The 23,244-nt window shown below is 36.2% G+C and overlaps 1 protein-coding gene across 2 annotated transcripts; it reads left to right on the forward strand.

The window, feature by feature from the left end:
- Positions 1 to 1,670: 1,670 nt before the first annotated feature.
- LOC102622749 (transcription initiation factor TFIID subunit 1) lies at positions 1,671 to 21,631 on the forward strand. 2 transcript variants are annotated; one of them, XM_052431895.1, is made up of 22 exons: positions 1,671 to 1,836; positions 2,230 to 2,294; positions 3,060 to 3,166; positions 3,693 to 3,755; positions 3,866 to 3,911; positions 5,062 to 5,319; positions 5,994 to 6,115; positions 7,790 to 7,958; positions 8,092 to 9,202; positions 10,543 to 10,745; positions 10,894 to 11,131; positions 12,147 to 12,483; positions 13,660 to 13,869; positions 14,029 to 14,121; positions 14,566 to 14,772; positions 15,147 to 15,353; positions 16,437 to 16,917; positions 17,649 to 17,848; positions 17,921 to 18,031; positions 19,252 to 19,308; positions 19,400 to 20,599; positions 20,981 to 21,631. In XM_052431895.1, exons 2-22 carry the CDS (start codon positions 2,246 to 2,248, stop codon positions 21,341 to 21,343), a joined length of 5,832 nt encoding a protein of 1,943 aa, XP_052287855.1. In that variant the 5' UTR covers positions 1,671 to 1,836; positions 2,230 to 2,245; the 3' UTR covers positions 21,344 to 21,631. The 2 variants fall into 2 exon arrangements, with proteins under 2 accessions (XP_052287855.1, XP_052287856.1); XM_052431896.1 differs by lacking the exons at positions 1,671 to 1,836; positions 2,230 to 2,294; positions 3,060 to 3,166; ... (1 more) ...; positions 3,866 to 3,911; positions 5,062 to 5,319 and adding an exon at positions 5,865 to 5,895.
- The last annotated feature ends 1,613 nt before the right edge of the window (positions 21,632 to 23,244 follow it).

A 23,244-nucleotide genomic window follows, 5' to 3' on the forward strand; every position in this document is an offset into this window, starting at 1 on the left:
GAGGTGCTGCCTCTTGGTGCGACAGACTCGCGCGAGGGAAGCCAAGCGCGCGAGCTGCTTGCCTGCACGCAACTCGCGCGCGCTTGGCTTACATCGCGCGAGCCTAGTGCAACTCGCTCGCGCGCGAGGTGCGCACGCCGCGCGCATCTCGCGTGCGACGCAGCGCCTGTCGCACGCGAGATGCGCACGTTGCGCCCATCTCGCGCGTGAGGGCGCGGCCGCGCGCGAGCGCGTTGCGCAAGGCTCGCGCGAGGGCAGCCAAGCGCGCGCGAGTTGCGTGCAGGCAAGCAGCTCGCGCGCTTGGCTTCCCTCGCGCGAGCCTGTCGCACCAAGAGGCAGCACCTCTTGGTGCGACAGGTGGTGCCCGTCGCACCAAGAGGTGCTGCCTCTTGGTGCGACAGGCTCGCGCGAGGGAAGCCAAGCGCGCGAGCTGCTTGCCTGCACGCAACTCGCGCGCGCTTGGCTTCCCTCGCGCGAGCCTAGCGCAACTCGCTCGCGCGAGGCTGCGCCCTCGCGCGCGAGATGGGCGCAACGTGCGCATCTCGCGTGCGACGCAGCGCCTGTCGCACATGAGATGCGCGCGGCGTGCGCACCTCGCGCGTGCGAGATGGGCGTGCCGCGCGCATCTCGCGTGCGACATTCCCCTCTCGCGCGCGCGAGGTGCGCGTGTCGCGCCCATCTTGCGTGCGACAGGCGTATGTCTTGCGCGCGAGGTGCGAACGCCGCGCGCGAGATGCGCATGTCGCACGCGAGATGCGCGCGGCATGCACACCTCGCGCGCGCGAGGTGCGCGTGTCGCGCCCATCTTGCGTGCGACATGCATCTCACCCACCACCGCCATTAAAACACCACCAACAACAACAACATCCCAAACAACAACAACAACCCAAACAACAACAACATCCCAAACAACAACAGCAACAACAACAACAAGAAAAATGGCAATAACAACTCACCTAGGGTTTTCAATTTTTTTCTTTGATTTTGGAGATCTCCGAAGATTTTCAACGTGATTTAGCTTCTTTCAAGTGCCAACAACTTTCTCCGCTGCCGATGTACGCTGCCGCCGACAATCTATAGAACTTCCGGTGATGAGATTTTGGTGAGAGGGGAAGGAATTTGCTTGAGGGAAACGTGAGAATGAGGAGGGTAATTTCGTCCAAAATGTGGTGATTTGGCTAATGTTGAAAGAAAAAAATTTGAGGGGTTAAAGTTGAAAAATGCCTTCTTTTTTTGGCTTATTTTGTAAATTTCCCAAAAAAAAAATGCGGTGACCCTTTTATTGTTGAACACAATTTTCATATTCAATTAATTCTCCTTCCCTTCTTCTTTACAACGACAAAGTCACACACACACCTGTCCCTCATCTTATCTAAACAATCAAACGCCTATGTCGTCAGCAGGACAAGATAATTCCAAATTACATATAGTGATTCCTAATGGTGCATGAATGGGCCGGTTTTATTATAATTTCAAATTTGTGTAACGGCTATTTGTAACTCAATCGGGTACGGCCAAAAAGATTTGCTTTGGTTTGTTTTGGTTTCGGGTTACAATTAACCCGATGTAAACCCGTATTTGCGACCGCCTTCCTCTAAACCCGACCTCTCCATATCCGTTTCGGATAAGAAAATTTTATTAATTTATTCACATAATATTTATATAAATATAAATATAAATATGTTAGTCCTCCATCTCTGCTTTCGTCGTCTCGCTCTCGCTCTGGCTCTCTTTCTCTGTTCTCCTTGCCGATTCAAATCGAATCTTGTTCTAGTTCTTCCGCATGAGCGTATCCATATTCTCGATTGCAATGATGAAATCTCTGTAACTGTAGAGGTTTGCTTTTACCTCTTTCTTTTATATATATATATATATATTTATTTATCTTTTTTGCGGCAATTACCCTTTTCTTGTGAATTAAGCTTGTCTTAGCTTTGTTTCCTTTTGAAATTCAGTTATTTAGATGAAGTTATAGTAACCTCTTGTTGCAATTACTGAAGTAATTTTTTTTATTTTTCGTGCTAGCAATTTTTTAATTCTTTACAATGAATTTGTTGTCAGTATGAGCTTCGCATTTTTAGGGTTTATAATTTATAGCTCTTATAATTTATTGGTACTTTCCCTTAAAATTACTGAAAAGGAGAAAAAAGTGTCGAACTTGGAATTTCTGTTATGGGTCTTCTGAGTATTTGTTACCTGTTTCTGATTCAACTTTGATTGTTACTTCAGAGCTGTAACTAAAAAGATGGGTGGCTACGATTCGGGTAGTGCTTCTAAGGATGGCAGAGATGAAGGTCAGTTGGTTGCTTCATAGTCTAATAAGTTGTTGATTTAATTTATATTTACTATCATTTCAGTTATAAAAAAAAAGTGTATTACGTTGTGCTGTACTTGAATAGTCTTCTAACAATTATTAATATACACATGAATTTATAGTTGCTTGATGAAAATAGATGCTGAAAGACTAGGTTTGAGAGTATAAATTAAATTTGTAATGCAAAATGTATGAACCATCTAAATGTTGTATTGATTACTCCTTTAATATGCAAAATGTTGTCATTTGAAATGTCTAAATGGCTCCTAAGTGAAATTATCTCTTTAGTACTGCGTTTTAGAACTTTCATTTTATGAATTCATTTCCGTCTGTGCTAGGAGTGAGTGCTCAGAGTCTTTGTTCCTTTTTTTTTTAAAAAAAAAGAAAATTTATGGCAAGAAGTGCTCAGAGTCTGTCGGCGGACATGTTTAGGATGCTTCAACAAAAAGTAACTCACTTGTTTTTGGTTTCACTTAACCAATTTATTGTTGATTCGTTACAAATAGTCTCTAGTACAAAAGACAACATAACGGTTGGTCTGCAGTCTAATGAATGCTTGAATTGTTATGTAACATGTGACGGACTGCTTCTTTTGGAAATAGTTTTACTCAGAACCTTTTGGTTGAGCATTTGCTTGTTGTCTATATGTACTGCATTTTTTTTTTCTTTTGGCGCCTTAAAATGTGTTTGTACACAGCATGAAAATTATTATTCTCAAATCTTGTTTGGTTGATTGATTTTCCAGATGATGAGGAAGAATATGAGGATGTTAGTGGAGGTAACAGGCTTTTGGGGTTTATGTTTGGGAATGTTGACTATGCTGGTGATCTCGATGTTGATTACCTTGATGAGGTGATAATCTGAACATGTTTCATGTATAAATTCACATATAAATTAACTAATAATGATAACACCTAGCCGCATGCAGACAAGTCTACGCATGACAGTCTTCACTTGGATGTTTTTAGCTTTTCCTTGTGAATTGTGCATGTTATAAGGTTTATCCATGTTACAAATCTTTTGATTTTTTTGTGGCATTTACTTTGGGGATCATGGTTGAATTCTACTCTTTTGATGCATCCACTTATTGGAAATAAGAAGGCTAGACCTGACAATTTTGATGCTTATTGGTGTCAGTTCTGCTATTATGTATTGATCTGTGGTACATATGCTGAAGAAAATAGTGACGTGTCATTATATCATGTTTTTGTATACATTTGGTCTCTACAGAACTACATTTAGTTTTGCTTTCGTATGGCCAAAAGGGGTTTACAATTTCTGTTTTTCTAGATTTGGAATTTTCTTTCATTTTTTCCCCTCAGAGTTCATCTCTAGAACTGTTGATCACATTAATGGTAGTGATGCAATTAATTTTCAGGACGCAAAGGAGCACCTTGCTGCAGTTGCCGACAAGTTGGGTCCGTCTCTCACGGATATAGACGTATGGAATTCTCAATCATGTTTTCAACTTTTTTGTTCTTACTGTTTGGTCAGCAGAATTTTTAGTGTCTCTTAAATGGTATGATACTAATGAGGGGTTTCACCTTCCAGTTGTCAGTAAATTCACCACAACCGCCGGTAGATGCTGTTGAACAAGGTGATGTTTGTTTGTCGGGAAAATCTCTCTCATGCAGTTTTTGGTGTTCTGTTAGTCTCTTTGTTTCATCAACTTGTTTTTTTTTATAATTATTTCCCTTGTTTAAAGACATTGTGGAAGCATTTAGCATTAATAGTAATGGAGTAGGGGGCCTTCTTTTGCTATTATTTTGGGATTTGGATATGTGTGAAGTGGTTTCAGTCAGTGGAATGACCCTCCAGTCAAATAAAGCTAGGCCTTTTATACCCTTAATTCTGCAATTAGTATGACGTATCGTAATCAGTTGTGATATTATCTTTGTATGTAGTTCTCTTCTTGGTGACTTGTCAGAAAGAAATGGCCATATTTTTTTAGGGGAAAAAGATGAAGATATTAATGGTTATTGGACAGGATTTGATTCTTTTCTACTATTTGGGTGTCAACTTTCAATGATTTTCAAGATTACTCCTTTTTCATTCAGCTTGATTGGGATCCAGTTTTGGGTTAATTTTGTTAGTTTGGATTCTTATTCTTGTGTCTTGGGTTTCAAGGATTCCTTTTTGAAAATTTTGTATGGCTTTTGGTGTTCTACACTGTGGGGAAGATTTTAGTTTATGGACCTCTGGTTCACTTTTGTAATACTCATTACCTTCTAATATTCTATAAAGTTTCTCTGTTTCCTATAAAAAGAAAATTACCTTTGTATGTAGGACCACTGATAAAATGTCTCAAAGGTGATATAATGAGATGTTGAACTAATATGATCTGACAATAGTTTTTGAGGTTTTCATTGAACAAGATCGTATTTTTTGAGCTTTATGGTCTGTGTTTTATGTCATTGATTAATTAAGAAGCTTTACCCTCTTTATTGATTCGTTCTTTATGCAGTTTCTGACTATAAATTTTTCTTTGGTGCTTTTTACCACGGTGGTTATAATTTCTTTACCCTCTAGCAGATAGATGATTATTTTTTTCACCACAATCTAGTTAATGATTTTTGTACTACATTACAGCTTCAAATGTTTGATTTATTGTTAGGTGGATAGATGGGATTGTTCGTCTTTTAGATTTACTGAATTATGGAGGGAACTTCAGTCCAATTCACAGTTTTAAATAGTTGTTCTTTCTGGGCAAGTTTTGTGATTAAATTTTTTTGGTTTTGTACTACTAGATTATGACAAGAAGGCTGAAGATGCGGTTGATTATGAAGATATTGATGAGCAGTATGAGGGACCAGAAATTCAAATTGCTAGCGAGGAGGACTACTTGTTACCAAAGAAGGAATACTTTGCTGCTGAAGTTTCTCTTGCTGCTTTGAAACCTACAGCTTCTCCATTTGATGATGAAAATTATGATGAGGATGAGGAGCTGGAAAAGGAACATGAAGAGGTGGATAAAGAAACTGAAGATACAACAACAATCTTATCAGGTTTACTTTAACTAATCTTAGATTTAAAACTACTAACCTTATATGTATTTTCAATACATATATACATATATCTCAATGCGCGCGCGCGCGTGTGTACTTGTATTATTATGATCATTGTAATTGTTTATTTCATGTGGACATTTGGTTTGGCTTGTCATCATGTATCCATAAAAATACGATTCATCTCCGCCCAGCTCTAATATCTGTTTGGTTGAAGTGTTTTCCGCATCAGATTGTCTAAACAGAAATTTTCATATCTATGCTCAGTTTTAATGGACTGTTTGTATGAGTATGGGTTTTTTATTGTTTTGTAACTTCTTCGCATGTAAGAATAAACTTGCTTTGATTTGTTATGTTGTTGGATGGTGAGCACGTAGTTTGAATGCAACTTAGCCTTTACCATGTTTACTGACCCCGGCCTTTTTGTCTCTTGCAAGTTATGGTGAACTTACTTGAATATTTATAGGTTATCTAATGAATCAATCTTACCTACTGATAGGAGAATTTTATCTGTGGAGACCAGAATGGTTTTATGCTTTCCATTTTGTGGAGACTGAGTTTCCTGCTTTCCTGAATGTATAGTAATTGATTCTTGACCATTTGATAACTTTTGACAGTTAACTTTCTTTTCATAGTTTTATTTGGTGTTTGACTGTTTTTAGTCTTATTTCCAGGTGAGCAGGTGGAGTGTGCTACAGCAGTTCCAGATGGGGAAAAATCCCCTGAGGGTGATCCACAAGTTGGCTCTTTGGGTGCTGAAGAAGAAATGACAGCTGGGGTAAAAGATTATGATGAGGTCAGTTGGTGGCTAGTAATTTTCTTATGATTTCTAGATATTGTCATTCCATTGCCCTTAAGATTTTTTTTTCTTTTAATTTTAAAAATTTTTTTATGGTGTATATGTCTTCTTGTATTAGAATGTCTAAAAAGTGTTTTGATGAGTAACCCTTAGTTTCCCTTTTCACTCTAAAGAATATGAAAGAAAGTGGTGGAATTGCTGCAAATGAAGTGCAATTACTCTGAATCAGTGGATTCAAGATTATATGCTTTTGCTTTTCGGAATTGTTTGATTCACGTCTTAGATGAATATCCTGCATTTATGATATGGCATGATGTGGTATTGAGCTTGTAGGATATCCTAGGGGCAAATTAATTACGTGACATATTTGCAATGAAAAGTCTGAGGAAATATGCACTATTTGGTTAGAACCAACAAATGGTTATTGTTAACACTGTGTAATTGTGGCAGTAATTAAGTCCTGAGCTGCTTTACGGAAACTACTTTCGTTGTATGTGTGTATATTTGCTTCTTGGTCATTGTGCATGAAACTAGTTACCGACCATATGGGCAGCTGGTACAACCTGTAGTTTGTGGGTATTTTTTATACTCTTATTATCAAGGCATCGAAACTTGTGGGTTGTTAATCAAATAAATATACGAGTTCTTTGCCTACTCATATCTTTTGTCTCCTGCTGATCTACGAGTTGGGAAATCGTGTTGTCAAAACTTGCTCTTATCATATTCCTGTTGTCATATGTATAGAGATGGACATTTAATGAAATTAAATGAAGGTCTATTTGTTTTTTGTGAATAATGCAATTCCAATAATGAATTTTACAAACTTCATGATTGGGCCCACTACATGATTTCCATTATATCACTCCATCTCACTGGATTGCATTTGGATACAAAGCCAAATAATGAGAGTGTTATTTTTCCTGGGAATGAATTACTCATATCAGTTGCTGCATGTTGCAAAGGGTGCTAGATATTATGGCCCTGTTCTGTACTGTTGTGCGGTGGCAGCCAAGCTGCTGGGCTGCCACAGTGCAGCAGTCCCAAATGGGGCCTATATCTTATCAATTTATTTGAAATTATAAGCAATCAAAACCTGACCCTTCCCCCCCCCCCTCCCCCCCCAAACCCCCAAAAAAAAGAACTTGGCTGAAAGTTCATTTGATCCTTATACTTCCCACCAGCAGAGTTCCATCTACACAAATATTGGATAAGTGATGGACAGAAACCTCACCTCACCGTTTATATTGATGTCAATTATAAATATTGAATAGTGTACTTCATTTGTACTCTTATTTGCATGTTTCATTATCTTGTGTGTCATATGAAATAATTAGTCTCTTAGCCAAAAAAAAAAAGATTAGTCTTTTTGAAAAAAACTGAAAAAGGTTGACTGATTTCATCATTCATTTTTAAGCAAGAGGTGGTGTGATTCTGCACTTTTAATAGTTGATGCCAAAGTGGGTAAAGATATTTTGTTGTCCTGTGTGGATCCGTTTGTGTCAAGCTAACTATTTCTTGAACATGCAGCATCTGTCATTCTTTTATTCCATTTAAGTTTATCGATATAATTATGTCTCTCATTTCATGAATGCAAAACTCAATCTTGCTGACATGTTAGTTTAGTACCATGAAAAACCAATGTTATTAGTCTATTAACATAAAAACCAACAGGAGCTTGCTGATATTCTGAAAGGGCCATTAGATGGACAAGTTTCGACTCCACTTCCAGTTTTATGTGTGGAAGACGGAAAGGTGATCTTAAGGTTCTCCGAAATTTTTGGTATTCATGAGCCCTTGAAGAAGGGGAAGAAAAGAGATCAAAGGTATTCCACTCCTAAAGGTAGGTGGTTTTTGTTTTAAGTGCTTCCAATTTTCTTGAATTCTGGGAGCTATTCTTTGTAAACTTACGTTCGTGGTTTTTACTTTGTTCTTGTTTTAATTATCTGGATCCTCCCTTCTACCCATTACTCCAGATAAGTACAACACTATGGATGTTTCAAGTCTTGTTGAAGAGGATGAAGAGGTGTATCTAAAGGGCTCTGGTCAAGGTTTTCCATTATTTAAAGAGGCCAATATTTTTCAGCATGGTATCTTCTCACTTAATGATGATGACTCGGAATTAGTAAAATTTGGTGTTGAGCAAGATGCTGCCACTATATCTGAACATGATGAGCAAAGAAAGGACTCTTGTATTTGTTCAGAGCCAATGAAAGAGGAGTCAAATGTAAATCCTTCTGTAGGATGGAAGTCAATGCCGATTCCAAACTTTTTCCCTCTTGATCAGCATGATTGGGAAGAAAACATCGTCTGGGACAATTCTCCTGCACCAAGCGACAATTCTATAGAGAGTCATGAAATTGCTGGAGCTGACGTAGAATCTGCTTTAATGAGGGGAATTGAACTTGATACTGGACAAAATAATTTTCATGAGAGATCTACGAGCCCAAATGAGAAGGATTGTATTGTTAACATGCAAAATTCTCCTGTTTTGTCGGAGACCTTTGGTTCTAAAAGTTCTTCAGATAATACAAGTCATGTATTCACAGAAAGCAGATACCATCCTCAGCTTTTGAGGTTAGAATCTCAGCTGGATCTGGATAATCATAGTCATGCAAATGGTATAAAAGAGAATGTTTCAATCAAGCTCTGCCAAAGTGATGCTGTAAAACGCTTTAGCAAACATTCATTGCAAAACAGAGATATGATGGAAGGATCTTGGTTAGACAATATTATATGGGAGCCAGTGGATGCTGTAGGAAAGCCTAAGCTGATTCTTGATCTTCAAGATGAGCAGATGCTTTTTGAAATTCTGGATAACAAGGATGATGAACATCCCCTGCTTCATGCAGGGGCTATGATCATAACTCGATCTGCAAAGCCAAGCGGTGGGGATATTACCGAGCCGCCGGGTCAAAAATATCCGTCTGACTGGAAATTCAATATTGCTAATGACAAGTTCTATATGAATGGGAAAATATCCCAGCAGCTGCAATCAAATTCTAACAAACGCACTGCTCATGGTATCAGAGTTCATCATTCTGCACCTGCACTTAAGCTTCAGACAATGAAACTGAAGTTAAGCAAGTAAGGATCCATTCCATGTTGTCTGCACTGCTAATTGTATGTTTTTCAGATTCTGCTGGTAATTCTGTTTGCACCATGGTACACCATTTTATCCTATAGATGTCACGTTTCTTAAGAATGTCTAAGGGTGCATTTGGTATTGTTTTCCAATTGATGTTTTTTATATTTGTTTAGAGAAATGGTAACTTATTTTAAAAAGAGTATATGAAAATGAAAATATGTTTGGTTGTCCGTCTGAAAAAGTTGGAACAGTGAATGGCCTTTTATTACTTAAGTAGATAAATATGAAAGTGTCTATATAGTATCGTAATGTAATAGAATAAATATAAAAATATATTGTAATGTCATTAAAAAATTTATTTAGTTAGAAAATTATATTTTTGGTGTATTACTTTTTAATTTATTACAAATATTCCCAAAAATAGTTAATTTTGTATTTTTTTAAAATAGTAATGTATTTTTTATTGTGTTATATTTATAACATAATAATATTTAAGATAATATGAATCAATTTATAATTATATTTACATTGGCTTATATTTTTATATATTATAATAATGGAAATAAGACATCTTTATTTTAGGACCCATGAAATTTATTGCAATGATTATACAAAGTCAAATTTGTGAGACCCTTGGCAGAGAACAAAAATTTGAGAATGCCAATATGGCTTTTCTAGTTTCCTTCACAAACTTCAAGAACAGAAATGATTCATTTCTTGTCACTGTAGCATTTTCCTAAAAAAACGAGCCCACCAAACAAGTTTTATCCATTTTTCTTTTCACAAAATGAAAAACAGGAAACTAAAAACGTTGCCAAACGCACCCTTAATATCTAAACTATGTTGAATTGTTCTCATTTCATATTTATATAACTCAAGCAATAATTTTACCAATATATATTTTTTTATTTTTTTATTTTAATTCATTAGAGAGTATTGTTAAACCACTCTGAAAGAATGAAAAGAAGCTTCAAATTTTGTTTCCTGTCATTTGCTTTCTCTCCCCGCAAATGTCCCTAATAGGGAAGCAAGATCCCAGTGCAAATATATCACCTTAAACTAAGAATTGGGCTTCTGCTCGACTTCAGTCTGTATACTATAAGGATTTCTTCAATTTATTGAGAATACAAAATTCAAGAGTTAATGGCTAATGGTTGATGCAAAATTAACCACGTTTCCTAAACCTGTAGACAGGGTCCTACTGTTAGTAATATATAATTTTTTTTTTCTTTTATATCTGTTCTGTATGATTTCCCAAGTTCCCAAGCTTTTCATGCAACTGAATTGCTTCGTTACCGCATTCCATCTTATGCAATTGTTTTTTACCTGCTGCTTTCAGTAAAGATATTGCTAATTTTCACCGGCCCAAAGCTCTATGGTATCCACATGACAGTGAGATGGCTGTCAAAGAACAAGGAAAGCTGCCAACACAAGGACCCATGAAAGTTATAGTAAAGAGCTTAGGGGGCAAAGGAAGTAAACTGCATGTGGACGCTGAGGAAACAGTCTACTCCATCAAAGCAAAGGCTTCGAAGAAGCTAGGTTGTCATTTTTCTTTGATACACATTTATCACTCTATATGTGTAGTTCTTATCAAATAAATGTTTGGTGTCATTGATGATTTTAAGGTTTAAGACTTAAGAATTTGTGAAGAAGGATAACATCTTAATTTGTACTTTTGTTCTTGTAGATTTCAAGCCTGCAGAATCTGTTAAACTATTTTACTTGGGGAAGGAGCTTGAAGACCATAAATCTCTTGCTGACCAAAATGTCCGCCCAAATTCCTTGATTCATCTTATACGCACAAAAATACATTTGTTGCCAAGGGCGCAAAAGCTTCCTGGGGAGAATAAATCTTTACGCCCTCCCGGTGCATTTAAGAAGAAATCAGATCTTTCTGTGAAAGATGGTCATGTATTTCTAATGGAGTAAGTACTTTTCTCTTTTCTCTGTTTATATCCCATTTTATTGTCTTCCATTATATTCACTTGGACTTTTATTGTGTCATGTATAGCAGATCACTGCACAGATGGATTGATATTATTGGATGGTCATACTAACAGAATTTATGTGGAGTTAAATATGTTCTGAAATTGAAATCTATTCTAATCATATCAACAAGAATAAAACGATACATGGCCCTGAATGATTTTTGTTTAGTAGTCAGTATAACTTAGGAGCAAAGTTCATTAATGAGGAGAGCATTGCAGTCAAGCCTTGGTGGATAGGTTGATGCTGTAATATTTGCTATGAGAGGCACATGAAGTGAGTCCGTTACCATCAGAGATGTCTTTATAAATAAACATAGTTCATTAAGCATGTATGATAATAATCGGCACTACTTAACAGCTGATATTTCTAAATTTGGATGACTTGTTAATTAGAAAATATAAATGTCTTTAACTGAGTTTTTGAACAAGAAATGTCATTAACTGAGTTTTGGAATAATTAATGACCCATTTTGCTTTTACTATCTTTTGTCTAGAATCTTCTGTTTCTTTTGAGGTTGTTAAGCTTACAATGTCTTATATTCTTATTACTTGTTAGTTGTAGGTATCTGAAGACTTAACAGCACAGTTCCTTAAGCTTACTTTTCTTTTCTTTTTACTATTATTATTTATTTATGTCAAATGCTTAACGCTGTGCTACATCAATTAAAATGCAAATTAAATAGATTATTATTTTATTTTATGTGCTTTTAGTGTACTGCTGGTTCACTATGAATACCTGCTAGTATTTATATTTTTCATCATAATGTATAAATAAATTTTAAAAAAGAAGTAAGTTGGGAAGTAAGTACTTGAAGAATTGCTAGGATTGATGATGTAATCCCACCAACAAACCAACAAGCTTTGCTTTTGCCTTGGGTTCTGAATGGTAATAAATTTCATTTGTATATAAATAAAGAAAGTTTGAGATTACCATTACTCTTTATTTTGGCAGGTATTGTGAGGAGAGACCTCTGCTGTTGAGCAATGCTGGAATGGGTGCAAACCTATGCACTTATTATCAAAAGTCTTACCCAGGCGATCAAGCCGGCGCTCTGCTGTGCAGTGGAAACAACTGCCTAGGGAATGTCTTGACACTAGAGCCTGGCGATAAGTCCCCTTTCCTCGGAGACATAAAAGCTGGTTGCAGTCAGTCCTCTCTTGAAACAAACATGTATAGGGCTCCTGTCTTTACCCATAAGGTGGCAACAACTGATTTTTTGTTGGTCCGATCTGCAAAGGGAAAGATTTCCATTAGACGGATTGACAAGGTTGCTGTTGTTGGGCAACAGGTTTGTTATTGTTCTGGTCCATCCCTGTATTGCCATGCCCCACGAAATTTTATTATGATAGCTATGATTTTTTTCTCACTGCTAGAGTGCTAGTAATTTAGTTTGCAGGATGAGACATTTAAATAAGGGGAACATGCATCTATTTCTGAGTTAACTTGAGCACATCAAGTAAAAAATTAACTACAAAGTTGAAGATATTTTGAATACTGTAAACAAATGGATATAGCATAAAAGTAGGCAGTAAATATTAAAGTGGGATTAGACAGAACTGAGATTGGTTTATGTTTCTGCAGCTGCATCATTTTGGACATTTTGGATATTAACTAATTTGGGTAAACTTGCCAATTAGAGTCCTTAAGATTTACTTTTGATCCATTTATTTCCTTCCTTCTGTTCCTCTAATTCATTTCTTTCATTGGGAAAGCATCAATTTGTGTAACTATACTGTCAAGTCATCCAGTTATAATGGCTCCTAGTAATGTTTTCTTAATGTTTGGTTAAGTAGTGGGATAGCATGAAATTTGATGAAATTTGGACATTTATAGCATGAAAGATTTCCTTCTTTTGAAACTGGCTTGGGGGGGAATGTGGAATTTATGGCAGGTATTGAATATTGTTGTAATTTCAGTATAGACCTGTTTGTTGACACTTGAAACTATTTAGCTCTAATCAAGTGTTCCTAAAACTAATAATATTTTCCTCATTTTGTGTTTAAACTAGAAAGATTTCTGAATCTTTGGAGATGGTGTGTCGGTGGAGATTTATGCTTCTGATTCAGTAATGGTAGGCTATAATTGGTTGGAGGAAGAAATCAAGTGAAAAATAAAGAAATAGAAGAGGAGAACTACTAAGAGAGAGAAATGGAGAAAACATTCAGAAATTAGGGAGAGGAGAACAAAAATTAGGAAAGGATAGAGAGGAAACTGTGAGGGAAGGGGGGGGGGGGATTTGGCTTTTTATTCTCAAATAATCATTAGCTCTTTTATCGAATATATAACAAGGCCTACCTATAGCAGCTAAAAGGAAAACTATTCTACTTTAACTCAACTTAAAATCCTACCCGATTGAGCATTACTGCCAATATGATATGCAAATCTTCCAAATTCAGTACATCAACAGAGCTTTTATAATCTTGAAGGAGATTAATAAATTATATTTTGTTGATTATATTTGCAGGAGCCCCTCATGGAGGTAATGTCTCCTGGATCAAAAAACCTTCAGACGTATAGCATAAATAGGATGCTGGTAAATGTATATCGTGAATTTTCTGCTGCTGCAAAACGTGGTTTGCTGCCCTGCATTGGTGTAGATGAGTTGTCTGTGCAGTTTCCTAACCTTTCAGAAGCAATTATACGGAAGAAGTTGAAGGAATGTGCTTTTTTGCGGGTAAGCTGTTCTTTTGGATATGTTCATCTCGTATCACCTTGGTAATTTACTGCTGCTTGAATACATGCTTGAAGCTTTATTCTACCTTTCTGTCCTGTTTTAATAGTTGTTATTTTATTATACTCACCTGTTTTTTTAACATGCAAATGCAACCTACAGCGGGATGGAAACGGAAAGCAGGTTTGGTCTATGAAGCGTACCTTCCACATTCCGTCTGAGGGTGATTTGAGAAAATTAGCGTATCCAGAGCATGTAAGTTAATACATATTTCAGATGCCTTTTGCTTTCCATAACCAAAACCTGTTTTTTTTTTTAATTATTATTATTTTTTTATTACAACCACATCAGGTATCCAACGAGCTTAGTAAGTTTTACCTGTTTCTAAGAATTTTATTTTCTTCAAAATGAGTTATTGGGTTAGCATGATTTGTTTCCTTGCCCTTGGATTCATAAATGGGACTTTTGTTCATTTTTAAAATTCAGTGCTAACTTATAACAACTACCTTAGTATGTTACATGGTGTCTAATTATTATCATCAGTGCTCGTTTGTTAGACCAGAATGTAGGTGTTATATTCTAATTGCTTTGTGCTGCTACAGTTAATGATTTCCACATTCTTGTTTCTGGTTTATCCTGCCATTTATATGCTTTGCTTACTACTTTCCTTCTGCTCCCTTTTTTATCATTATGGCTTAGGTCTGCTCCTATGAAAGTATGCAAGCTGGTCTCTACCGGCTCAAACATTTGGGAATTACACAATTAACTCTTCCTGCTAGCATTTCCTCAGCCATGAGTCAACTCCCTGATGAAGCAATTGCTCTAGCTGCTGCATCTCATATTGAGAGGGAGCTTCAGATAACTCCATGGAACCTGAGTAGCAACTTTGTTGCCTGCACAAACCAGGTGAATCAATCAATCTGACAGATGAAAGTTTGCACCTTTTTTGCGTGTGTGCGTATGCAATGTTCTGAACCCTGGGCTAAAACGTATTATAGTGCTTCCCTTTCTCCTTCATTGTAAACCGTGGTTCTAGTGGTGGAATATTTCTACTTTGTGCTGGACCTATTTGCCAATCTTTAATTATGCAATTCTCGTTGTGGTATCCCATTCTGTTTCACTTTTTTTTTTTGGGGTGGGGGCGGGGGGGGTGTTCATCCATAGTATGGAAGGTTTTTGGGGCGTTACGCTCAACATACACTACTTCCTGTTTTTCCTTTTCTCTTCTGCATTATATTTTTGTATTGTTTATTCTATGTTCTGCATCTGTTTAACTTCAGGACAGGGAAAACATTGAGCGTTTGGAAATAACTGGTGTTGGTGATCCATCCGGTCGGGGCCTAGGATTTAGTTATGTCCGTGCTGCTCCCAAAGCTTCAGTGTCAAGTGCAATGGTGAAGAAAAAAGCAGCTGCTAATCGAGGAGGTTCTACTGTTACTGGAACAGATGCTGATCTTCGTAGGCTGAGCATGGAGGCTGCAAGAGAGGTAAGAAATTGGGATTTTAATAGTTCCATTAATCTATCTTTTTGTGAGATTAAGATGCTTAACATGAAGCACATCTTTTAACTTAGAAAAAATTATCAGCATTTAACTTGACAGTCGATTAGTTTCTTGAACTTTTCTTGTCCAAATACTTGGCCAAGCTTATAGCAGGAAAATTATATGATGTTTGGAGGCATAGGGTGTATACCAGCAAAAATTATATGATATTTGGGGTCATCTGCTTGTCTCTTGGCCTGGCCTCTAGAAACAAGAGGCTGCATACCTTAGACTTCACTTGGTTGGAGTTAATGGAGTTGATTAGGTTTTGTAGATAATCTATAGGATATCTGAGGACTTAATCAATGACCTGTCTTAAGTTATATTGAAGATTGTTTTCGGGCTTGGGTGGGTGGGTGTTTTTTTTTGTGGGGGGGGTGGGTGGGGGTGGCCAGCAGGCATATGTACTCTTATCCTTAAGCATTTTTGGAGCTGCATCAATCAGATGGAGTGTCAGAAGTTGGGAGTGCATAGGATTGGTAAAATCATGTCAACGTAACCTCTTTACTTTGTTTCTTTTGAGGAACTATTAATCCCAAAGCCTAAGTTGATAGGTACGGGAACAATAATGGTAGTTCTGTCTCTAATAAATCCCGTAATCGTGTAGGAAAGTGACAGGTATTTTTCATATGTCAGAGCTCAAACTAAAACTAATGTAATTGGGAACTTCTGAAGCTTCAAACAAAGATCTCTTGATCCTTTAGGGGTTGCATGTTTATCTGAAGTCTGAATTCAACTTATTGCAGTCATTTAGGTTTTTATTTTTATCTCTTTTTTATTTTTTTCCACAGCTTATGATGTGAGTTTGAATGAAAAAAAAGTAAAATTTTCTACTTTTATTTGAATGGGAGGTCACAAAGTTCTGTCCACTCCCCCCCCCCCCCCCTCCCCCCCCAACTCCAAAAAAAAAACGTTTTCATTTCTTTCCTACTGTAGGAAACTTAATCTCGTGTTTTGTAATAAATAACCTAAAATTTATCACTCTATATATTTAGAACAATGTAATAACATTATCCTTTTGATCACCAGGTTCTTCTCAAGTTCAATGTGCCTGAGGAAATGATTGCAAAGCAGACAAGATGGCATCGTATTGCTATGATTCGCAAGCTTTCAAGTGAGCAAGCAGCATCAGGTGTCCAGGTTGATCCAACAACTATTAGCAAGTATGCACGTGGCCAGCGAATGTCATTTCTTCAGCTGCAACAACAGACCCGAGGAAAGTGTCAGGAGATTTGGGATAGACAAGTTCAGTCTCTTTCAGCTGCTGATGACGATGAAATTGGAAGTGACTCTGAGCATAGTGATCTGGATTCATTTGCTGGGGATCTAGAAAATTTGCTTGATGCTGAGGAATTTGAAGAAGAAGAGAGCAATTATGATACAAAGCATGACAAAGTGGAAGGTGTTAAGGGTCTTAAAATGAGAAGGCGTCCTATCCAAGTACAGGCAGAAGAGGAAATTGAAGATGAAGCAGCTGAAGCGGCTGAATTATGCAGGCTACTCATGGATGGTATGGACTATTTGTTTTCTAACTGCTTATTTTAATTTTCTCTGCAGTATTAACTGTCAGCGTTTGTGGGTTATACTGGAGACTCATTACAGATTGGGGATGCCCTTTTGTTTTTAATATTATTTTTTGAATTATGTATATGGATAGACCTTAAATAGGTTGATGTCAGTAATCTTTCTGTTGTGTAAGTCCAAAACCTTTTTTATATGTTGGTACTGTTGGAGAAAGCTTAGTAGTCAGAAAATATCAACACATTATGCTTACAGATAATTCTTCCTTGTCTATTAATTCATGATAAATAATCTGTATTGCTTTTAAAACGTAAAAAGATTACTAGTTTATACCTGATTTTATTTGATACATACTCTCCATCCATAAAGTGAAATAAGATTGCAGTTTTTGAGCATTAGCTGTATTTATACATCTGCTAACCAATAACATATGACAAATGCAGTCCTCTTATGAAATGGATTTTTTTAGTTTTTGATGGCCCACAGTTAAAACAGATGATGGCCCACAATTTATGGATTCTTTCCAAGCATGTTTGTCTAGTGTCACAAAAAATTTGGACTGTCTGTTTAACTATGCTAAGCAAAGCTCCTTGAATGGAACTGAAACTGTTGCTTTATTAGACAATTTATGTGATTACTGTATATCTCTGTTTTGTTTGCTGTATTCCAGAAAGATATATTAACACCTAATGATGTGGTCAACCATACCATGTTTTGCAGATGATGAGGCTGAGCTGAAGAAAAAGAAAAAGAAAACAAAAGCTCAAGTGGAAGGAGGATTATCTCTTGCCAAATCAATTTCTGGTCTTGAGATCGTTGAACGGCTTAAGAAGCCAAATAAACCAGCTAAGCATATTGCAATTACAGTCCAACCAAATGGATCCCACACTGCAAATGAGCAGATTAAAGATCCAAAGGAGGTAAGTGGTTTTGAGTTGTTAGTTTCTCCTTTAACTTGAGGATGCTATTGACTCTCTTATATGTGGTGACAGGAGGAGAGTCTAATTGCTAAAAGAAACCTGTCTGGAAAGGTGCAAGCAATGAAAAAGAATAGTATCTCACCAGTGGGCAAAAAAGTCAAGATAGTGGTAGATAATGGCAAGGCAAGTTTAATATATATCATTTTCTCTTACTGCATTTAGTAGATTATCCTTTGTATTTAGAATTGTGAAATCCCCAATAGTTGCACTGAATAAGTGTTTGAAAAAGTGACTGTTGAGAGGATCTGGCTGGTGATACAAGAAATATACATGCAAGCTCAAAGATGTCTGGATAATTAGTTCGGAAGTGTGATTGTTGGGAGGATCCTTGTTAGCAATAACAGAAGAGTACAGAAGCAAGTTTTAATTTTTGCGTCACATCATTATTCTAGTCAGTTCCTCCCTGTTGTTCACAACCATAGAGCTTATAGATATATTTCTGGACTTCCATATTGTCGTTATCATGCTTTAGTACATCCAGTGTAAATCCTTTATGGACAGCCACTATATATGATAGTATTCAGAATCGATGGTTAATCATATGACTTGAAATCTAGGATCACATCCCATGATCTACTGGTTATCGAAGAGTGTCAGATGAAATATTTTTTTCTGGGCCAGTGAATAAGAAGTAATGGGGTGGTATTGGGATTCTTCAAATCATACTATCACCATAGAACATTTTCCCCTTGATTCTAGGATCTGTGGATATTTGAAAAATTGACTGTAAAAGGAACATGTCAATATTAGAATTCCAATACTGTTTAGATAAGACTTGCAAACAAACACGCATACATTATAACTTCACATGGCAGATTGTAGTAGATAGTGTAAGAACTCCATCGTTAAGAGATTTTTAGGAGTTTTTTCTTTTCTTTTTCCTCAATCATATTGGTACTGTCCAATCATGCCTTGATATGATGGAGAAGAATGAGCGGACCCTACTATTTTTGTTTCTTAAATTTTAATATATAATATGCTCCCTATCTAAAGGAAATATCATGAATGCATCCTCTGATTAATTGATTTGAAGGTCATATCTTTACATTTGCTACTAACACTAAGTTCAGTTGAATTTTGTGCATCGTAATATTATCTATGAATTTTTTGGTTATCATGTCCTGGATATTTTGTATAAATGTATAAGCTACTTTTTACTTTAATATTCACCTTGTTTTCTTTGGCTACTAATAATTTCAGAGGCAGTGTCCCATGGATCTGTAGTGTTGCTTTCACCACATAGCTTGTGCATTGGGTTGATATATATATAGACACGCACGCACGCACACACATACATGCTTCCTGTGAAGATTATCATAACATGTGATTTTGTTTTAAACCAGATGTTCAAGGAGAAAAAATCATCAAGGGAGACTTTTGTTTGTGGAGCTTGTGGTCAGGTGCAGAATATTCAAAGTTAACGTAGCTTCTGTGTGTTATTTAAGAATATATTTTAACAGTGATTTTTTTTTTTTCCTCATGATTGACCAGCATGGACACATGAGGACCAACAAAAACTGCCCCAGATATAGAGCAGATCCAGAAACGCAGCTTGAAACTGCAGACATGGATAAATCCTTGGGAAAATCTAACTCTCTGGACCCTTCAAGTCAGTCCCAGCCGAAAAGCCTGAAGAAAAAGAAGCTCATATCTAAAAGTGCAACAAAAATTGCTTTGATCGAAGCTCCTGAAGATGAAAAATCCAGTTTGAAGACGAAAGTGGTTCCAGTAAAATTTAAATGCAGCTCAGCTGATAAGCTTCCTGATAAATTTCCTGTTGCATCTACACAAAGTTCCGACCAACCAAGTACTTCTGATGTCGTTGAAACTGCGAATAAGTCTGTTGGTAAGGTTAATAGAATAGTAATTTCTAACAAGCCAAGACCTGAAGAAACACAGGTAGAGTCTCATAAACCCTCTATTGTAATACGGCCTCCAGTAGATACAGTAGATAAAAGCCAAGCTGAATCTCATAAGCCCTCTATTATTATAAGACCCCCAGCAAATACAGATAGAGAACAAGTTGAATCTCATAAGCCCTCCATTCTTATTAGGCCCGTAACAACTACAGATAGAGAACTAGTTGAATATCATAAACCCTCTATTGTCATACGTCCACCTGCTGATAAAGATAGAGAGCCGCCTCAAAAGAAAATCATAATCAAACGGCCAAAAGAGATTATTGATCTGGACAGGGTTAGTCAGGATGGGTCCCCACAGGAGTATAGAAAAACTAAGAAAATAGTTGAATTGTCAAATTTCGAGAAGCGTGAAAAGCAGATCCCTTTATTGACTAATGATTCAGCAAAAAGGAAAGTGAGAGATGAGAGGAATTGGTGGGAAGAGGAAGAGAAGAGAAGAAATGCTGAGAGGATCAAAGAAGAAAGGGCAAGGAGGATCTATGAGGAAGAAAGGAGGTTTGTGGAAGAGCGGGAAAGGTTTGCTGAACTTAGGAGATATGAAGAATCCATCAGAAAAGAGAGAGAGGAAGAACTCCTCCAAAAGGCAAAGAAGAAGAAAAAGAAGAAAAAACCTGAAATAGGAGATGATTATTTACAGGACTACAGGGCTAAAAGAAATGATAGAAGGATGCCAGAAAGAGATCGAGGTGCAAAGAGGAAACCTGGCGCAGAGTTGGGAAAGCACAGTGCAGATTATGGACCTCCAACAAAGCGACGCAGAGGGGGAGAGGTATGCACTATCTTATCTCTATCCTTGATTTCATCATATGTGCTTTCATATTGAGCACATTATACCTCGTTATTTTTCAACCATTGATAATATTTCTATATCTACTTAATAAAGTAAATTGGACTAAGATTGAAAACTTACTATTAGGTTTTGTATGGGGTGGTTGTGGTTCAAAAGGACAAGCATACAGGTAGTTAAAAAATCAAATTAAAGGCTCCTGGGTAGTTCCTTTTATGTTGAAAAGGGGAATAAGTTTGAAGGGCTTTATTGATTGTTATGTCTAATTGTTGAGTTGGGTTTGTTGCATTTCTCCTTTAAGTGTTATATCAATTAAGGACTGGGACTTGTTTTGTTTGAATTTCCTAATCAATTATCTTACAGGTTGGTCTGTCGAACATATTAGAGCGCATTGTAGAGACCCTCCGAGAAAATACTGAGTTGTCATATCTCTTCCTTAAACCAGTGGCCAAGAAAGAAGCTCCTGATTACCTGGATATCATAGAGCGCCCCATGGATTTGTCCACAATCAGGGGTAAGGTGAGGCGGATGGAGTACAAGGACCGAGAGGATTTTAGACACGATGTATGGCAAATTGCCTTTAATGCCCATAAGTACAACGATGGACGCCATCCTGCTATTCCCCCCCTTGCAGATCAGCTTCTGGAACTTTGTGACTACTTAATAGATGAGTATCATGAGAGCTTATCAGAGGCTGAAGCTGGTATTCAATCTCGGAATACCTAGGTAAACACTTTTGTCAGATTACCGTTGTTTATTAGCCTGAGAATGCCAGAATACTAGATTATTTTTTTTTCTTTAAAGGAAAAAGAAAAGCGTATGTTGGAGTTTCCAGGTTCTGTAAATTCAGTGGGGATATGTCCTTGGTAAAAAAATTGGAAAGATTTGTTGGTTGTGTAATCCCCTTTTTGTATCCATAATTGTGATTCCTGGTAGCTTTACAGAAGCAATGGTAGGAAGCCGTTATTGTTGTATATTTTATATTAATAGATTACAAAAAATATTCGGTTGGAATATGAATCTTGGTTTTAAACTTTTAATCTCGGTTGAACATTTTAAAACGGCATGGATTTTTCAATTTGTTCATTTCAGTATAAAACTTTTCTACGGAGTAAATGAGCTGTTCAGTCTTAAAAATACTAAAGATTTCAATTAAAAAAATTAAAAACTTTATTTGCAATTATGATTATTATTTTTGTATTGATGAGTTTCTTATTGTTTCTGACTAATCATGAATTTATTATTTATGTTTGGGTAAATATGGCACCTTAATTTATCTTTTAAAAATATGAAAATTTTATATTACCTCAAATGTCATTATTTCTTCATTAATTTTAGAGAAATTATCACTGCACCACTTATATTTTGGCTTATGTTCATCCAACTACTAAAGAATTTTAACATATTTTATGCATCACTTTTTTTTTTCAATTTGTATTAACTAGTCACTTTTTAACTAATATTGTTAAATAATTTAAATTAAATGAAAAAAATTTTGAAAAATAAGAAAATTATAATTATAAAAATACCCCTAAATTTAATAAACAATAAATCACAAACAAATGTGCTCAGCTGATTTTTGTTTAATTTAGATTTTACAAAATTTTAATAAATATGTTTATTAAAAAATTATAATTTTGTAAAATTTTAATAAAAATGACTGAATTTATTTATTAAAAATTATAATTTTACAAAATTTTATTAAAATAACTGAATTTATTTATTTAAATCTCAAAATTTTGTAACTATTTTTATAATTATAATTTTTATTTAGATTTTTATTAAAGGTTTTCCACCTCAGATATTCCAAGTTCATCTATTCGTTCTGTTGACTATACCACAAATGTTCATTATCCAATTTATGCTAGTAGTCAACATGAACAAAAACAAGAAGAGAATGAACTTTCTCCTCCAACTTCTCCTACTTTTTCTGCTATCACAGAAAATGTCATAAATGTTATTGAAAAGAATTTTGAGCTTGATAAAAATATTTTTCATAATGATTTTTACTCTGACTTTAATAAAGAAAAAAGACTTTGATTTTTTAAGAATTTTTTAAATCAAAGGAAAGAAATCCAACAAATCTATTATGAATTTGTTAATCTTCATCAAGTTCATATATTGTTTTTTAATTGGTTCGAAATATATTCTTCTGAGAACAACATTGAATATTCTTTTAAAGAGTCAAACCCTATTACTATTCGGAAGAAAATTCCCGAATGGAAACTTCTTGATAGCAATAGAATCATAGAGTCTGAACACCCACCTCTTCGGAGTGTAACCATTGATCATGGAGAACCTCCTGTCCAAATCAGAGCTTCACCTTACAAAATTCCAAAGCCAAATGATTCTGAAGCCAATTTAAGTAGTATTATCCAACAAAATAATTTCTGTAATACCAACTTAAATACAATCGGAAAGCAGTTGACTAGGATAGAAAACCAATTCCAAAAGTCAACCATTACTGTTTCTTCGATTCCACCAAAATCGGATTCTGACAAAAAGGTTAAGGAACCTATTTTCAAACCTTTTCAGGTTTCGAAAACTAGCCAAAAGCTTGTTCAAGAGTCAAAATCAGATTTTGCTAAAGCCATTAGAGAACAACTAGATAGGATAGAAGCTGCTTC

The sequence above is a fragment of the Citrus sinensis genome, chromosome 8 (genome assembly GCF_022201045.2).
Source record: "Citrus sinensis cultivar Valencia sweet orange chromosome 8, DVS_A1.0, whole genome shotgun sequence".
Lineage (NCBI taxonomy): Eukaryota > Viridiplantae > Streptophyta > Magnoliopsida > Sapindales > Rutaceae > Citrus > Citrus sinensis.

Bases quoted from the DNA above. Each gene is read 5' to 3' on its own strand.
- LOC102622749 (XM_052431895.1), top strand. From the start codon at position 2,246: ATGGGTGGCTACGATTCGGGTAGTGCTTCTAAGGATGGCAGAGATGAA. The intron at 3,912-5,061 runs GTGATGTTTGTT...TTGTACTACTAG, and splicing joins GGTAGATGCTGTTGAACAAG to ATTATGACAAGAAGGCTGAA. The intron at 16,918-17,648 runs GTATGGACTATT...CATGTTTTGCAG, and splicing joins ATGCAGGCTACTCATGGATG to ATGATGAGGCTGAGCTGAAG.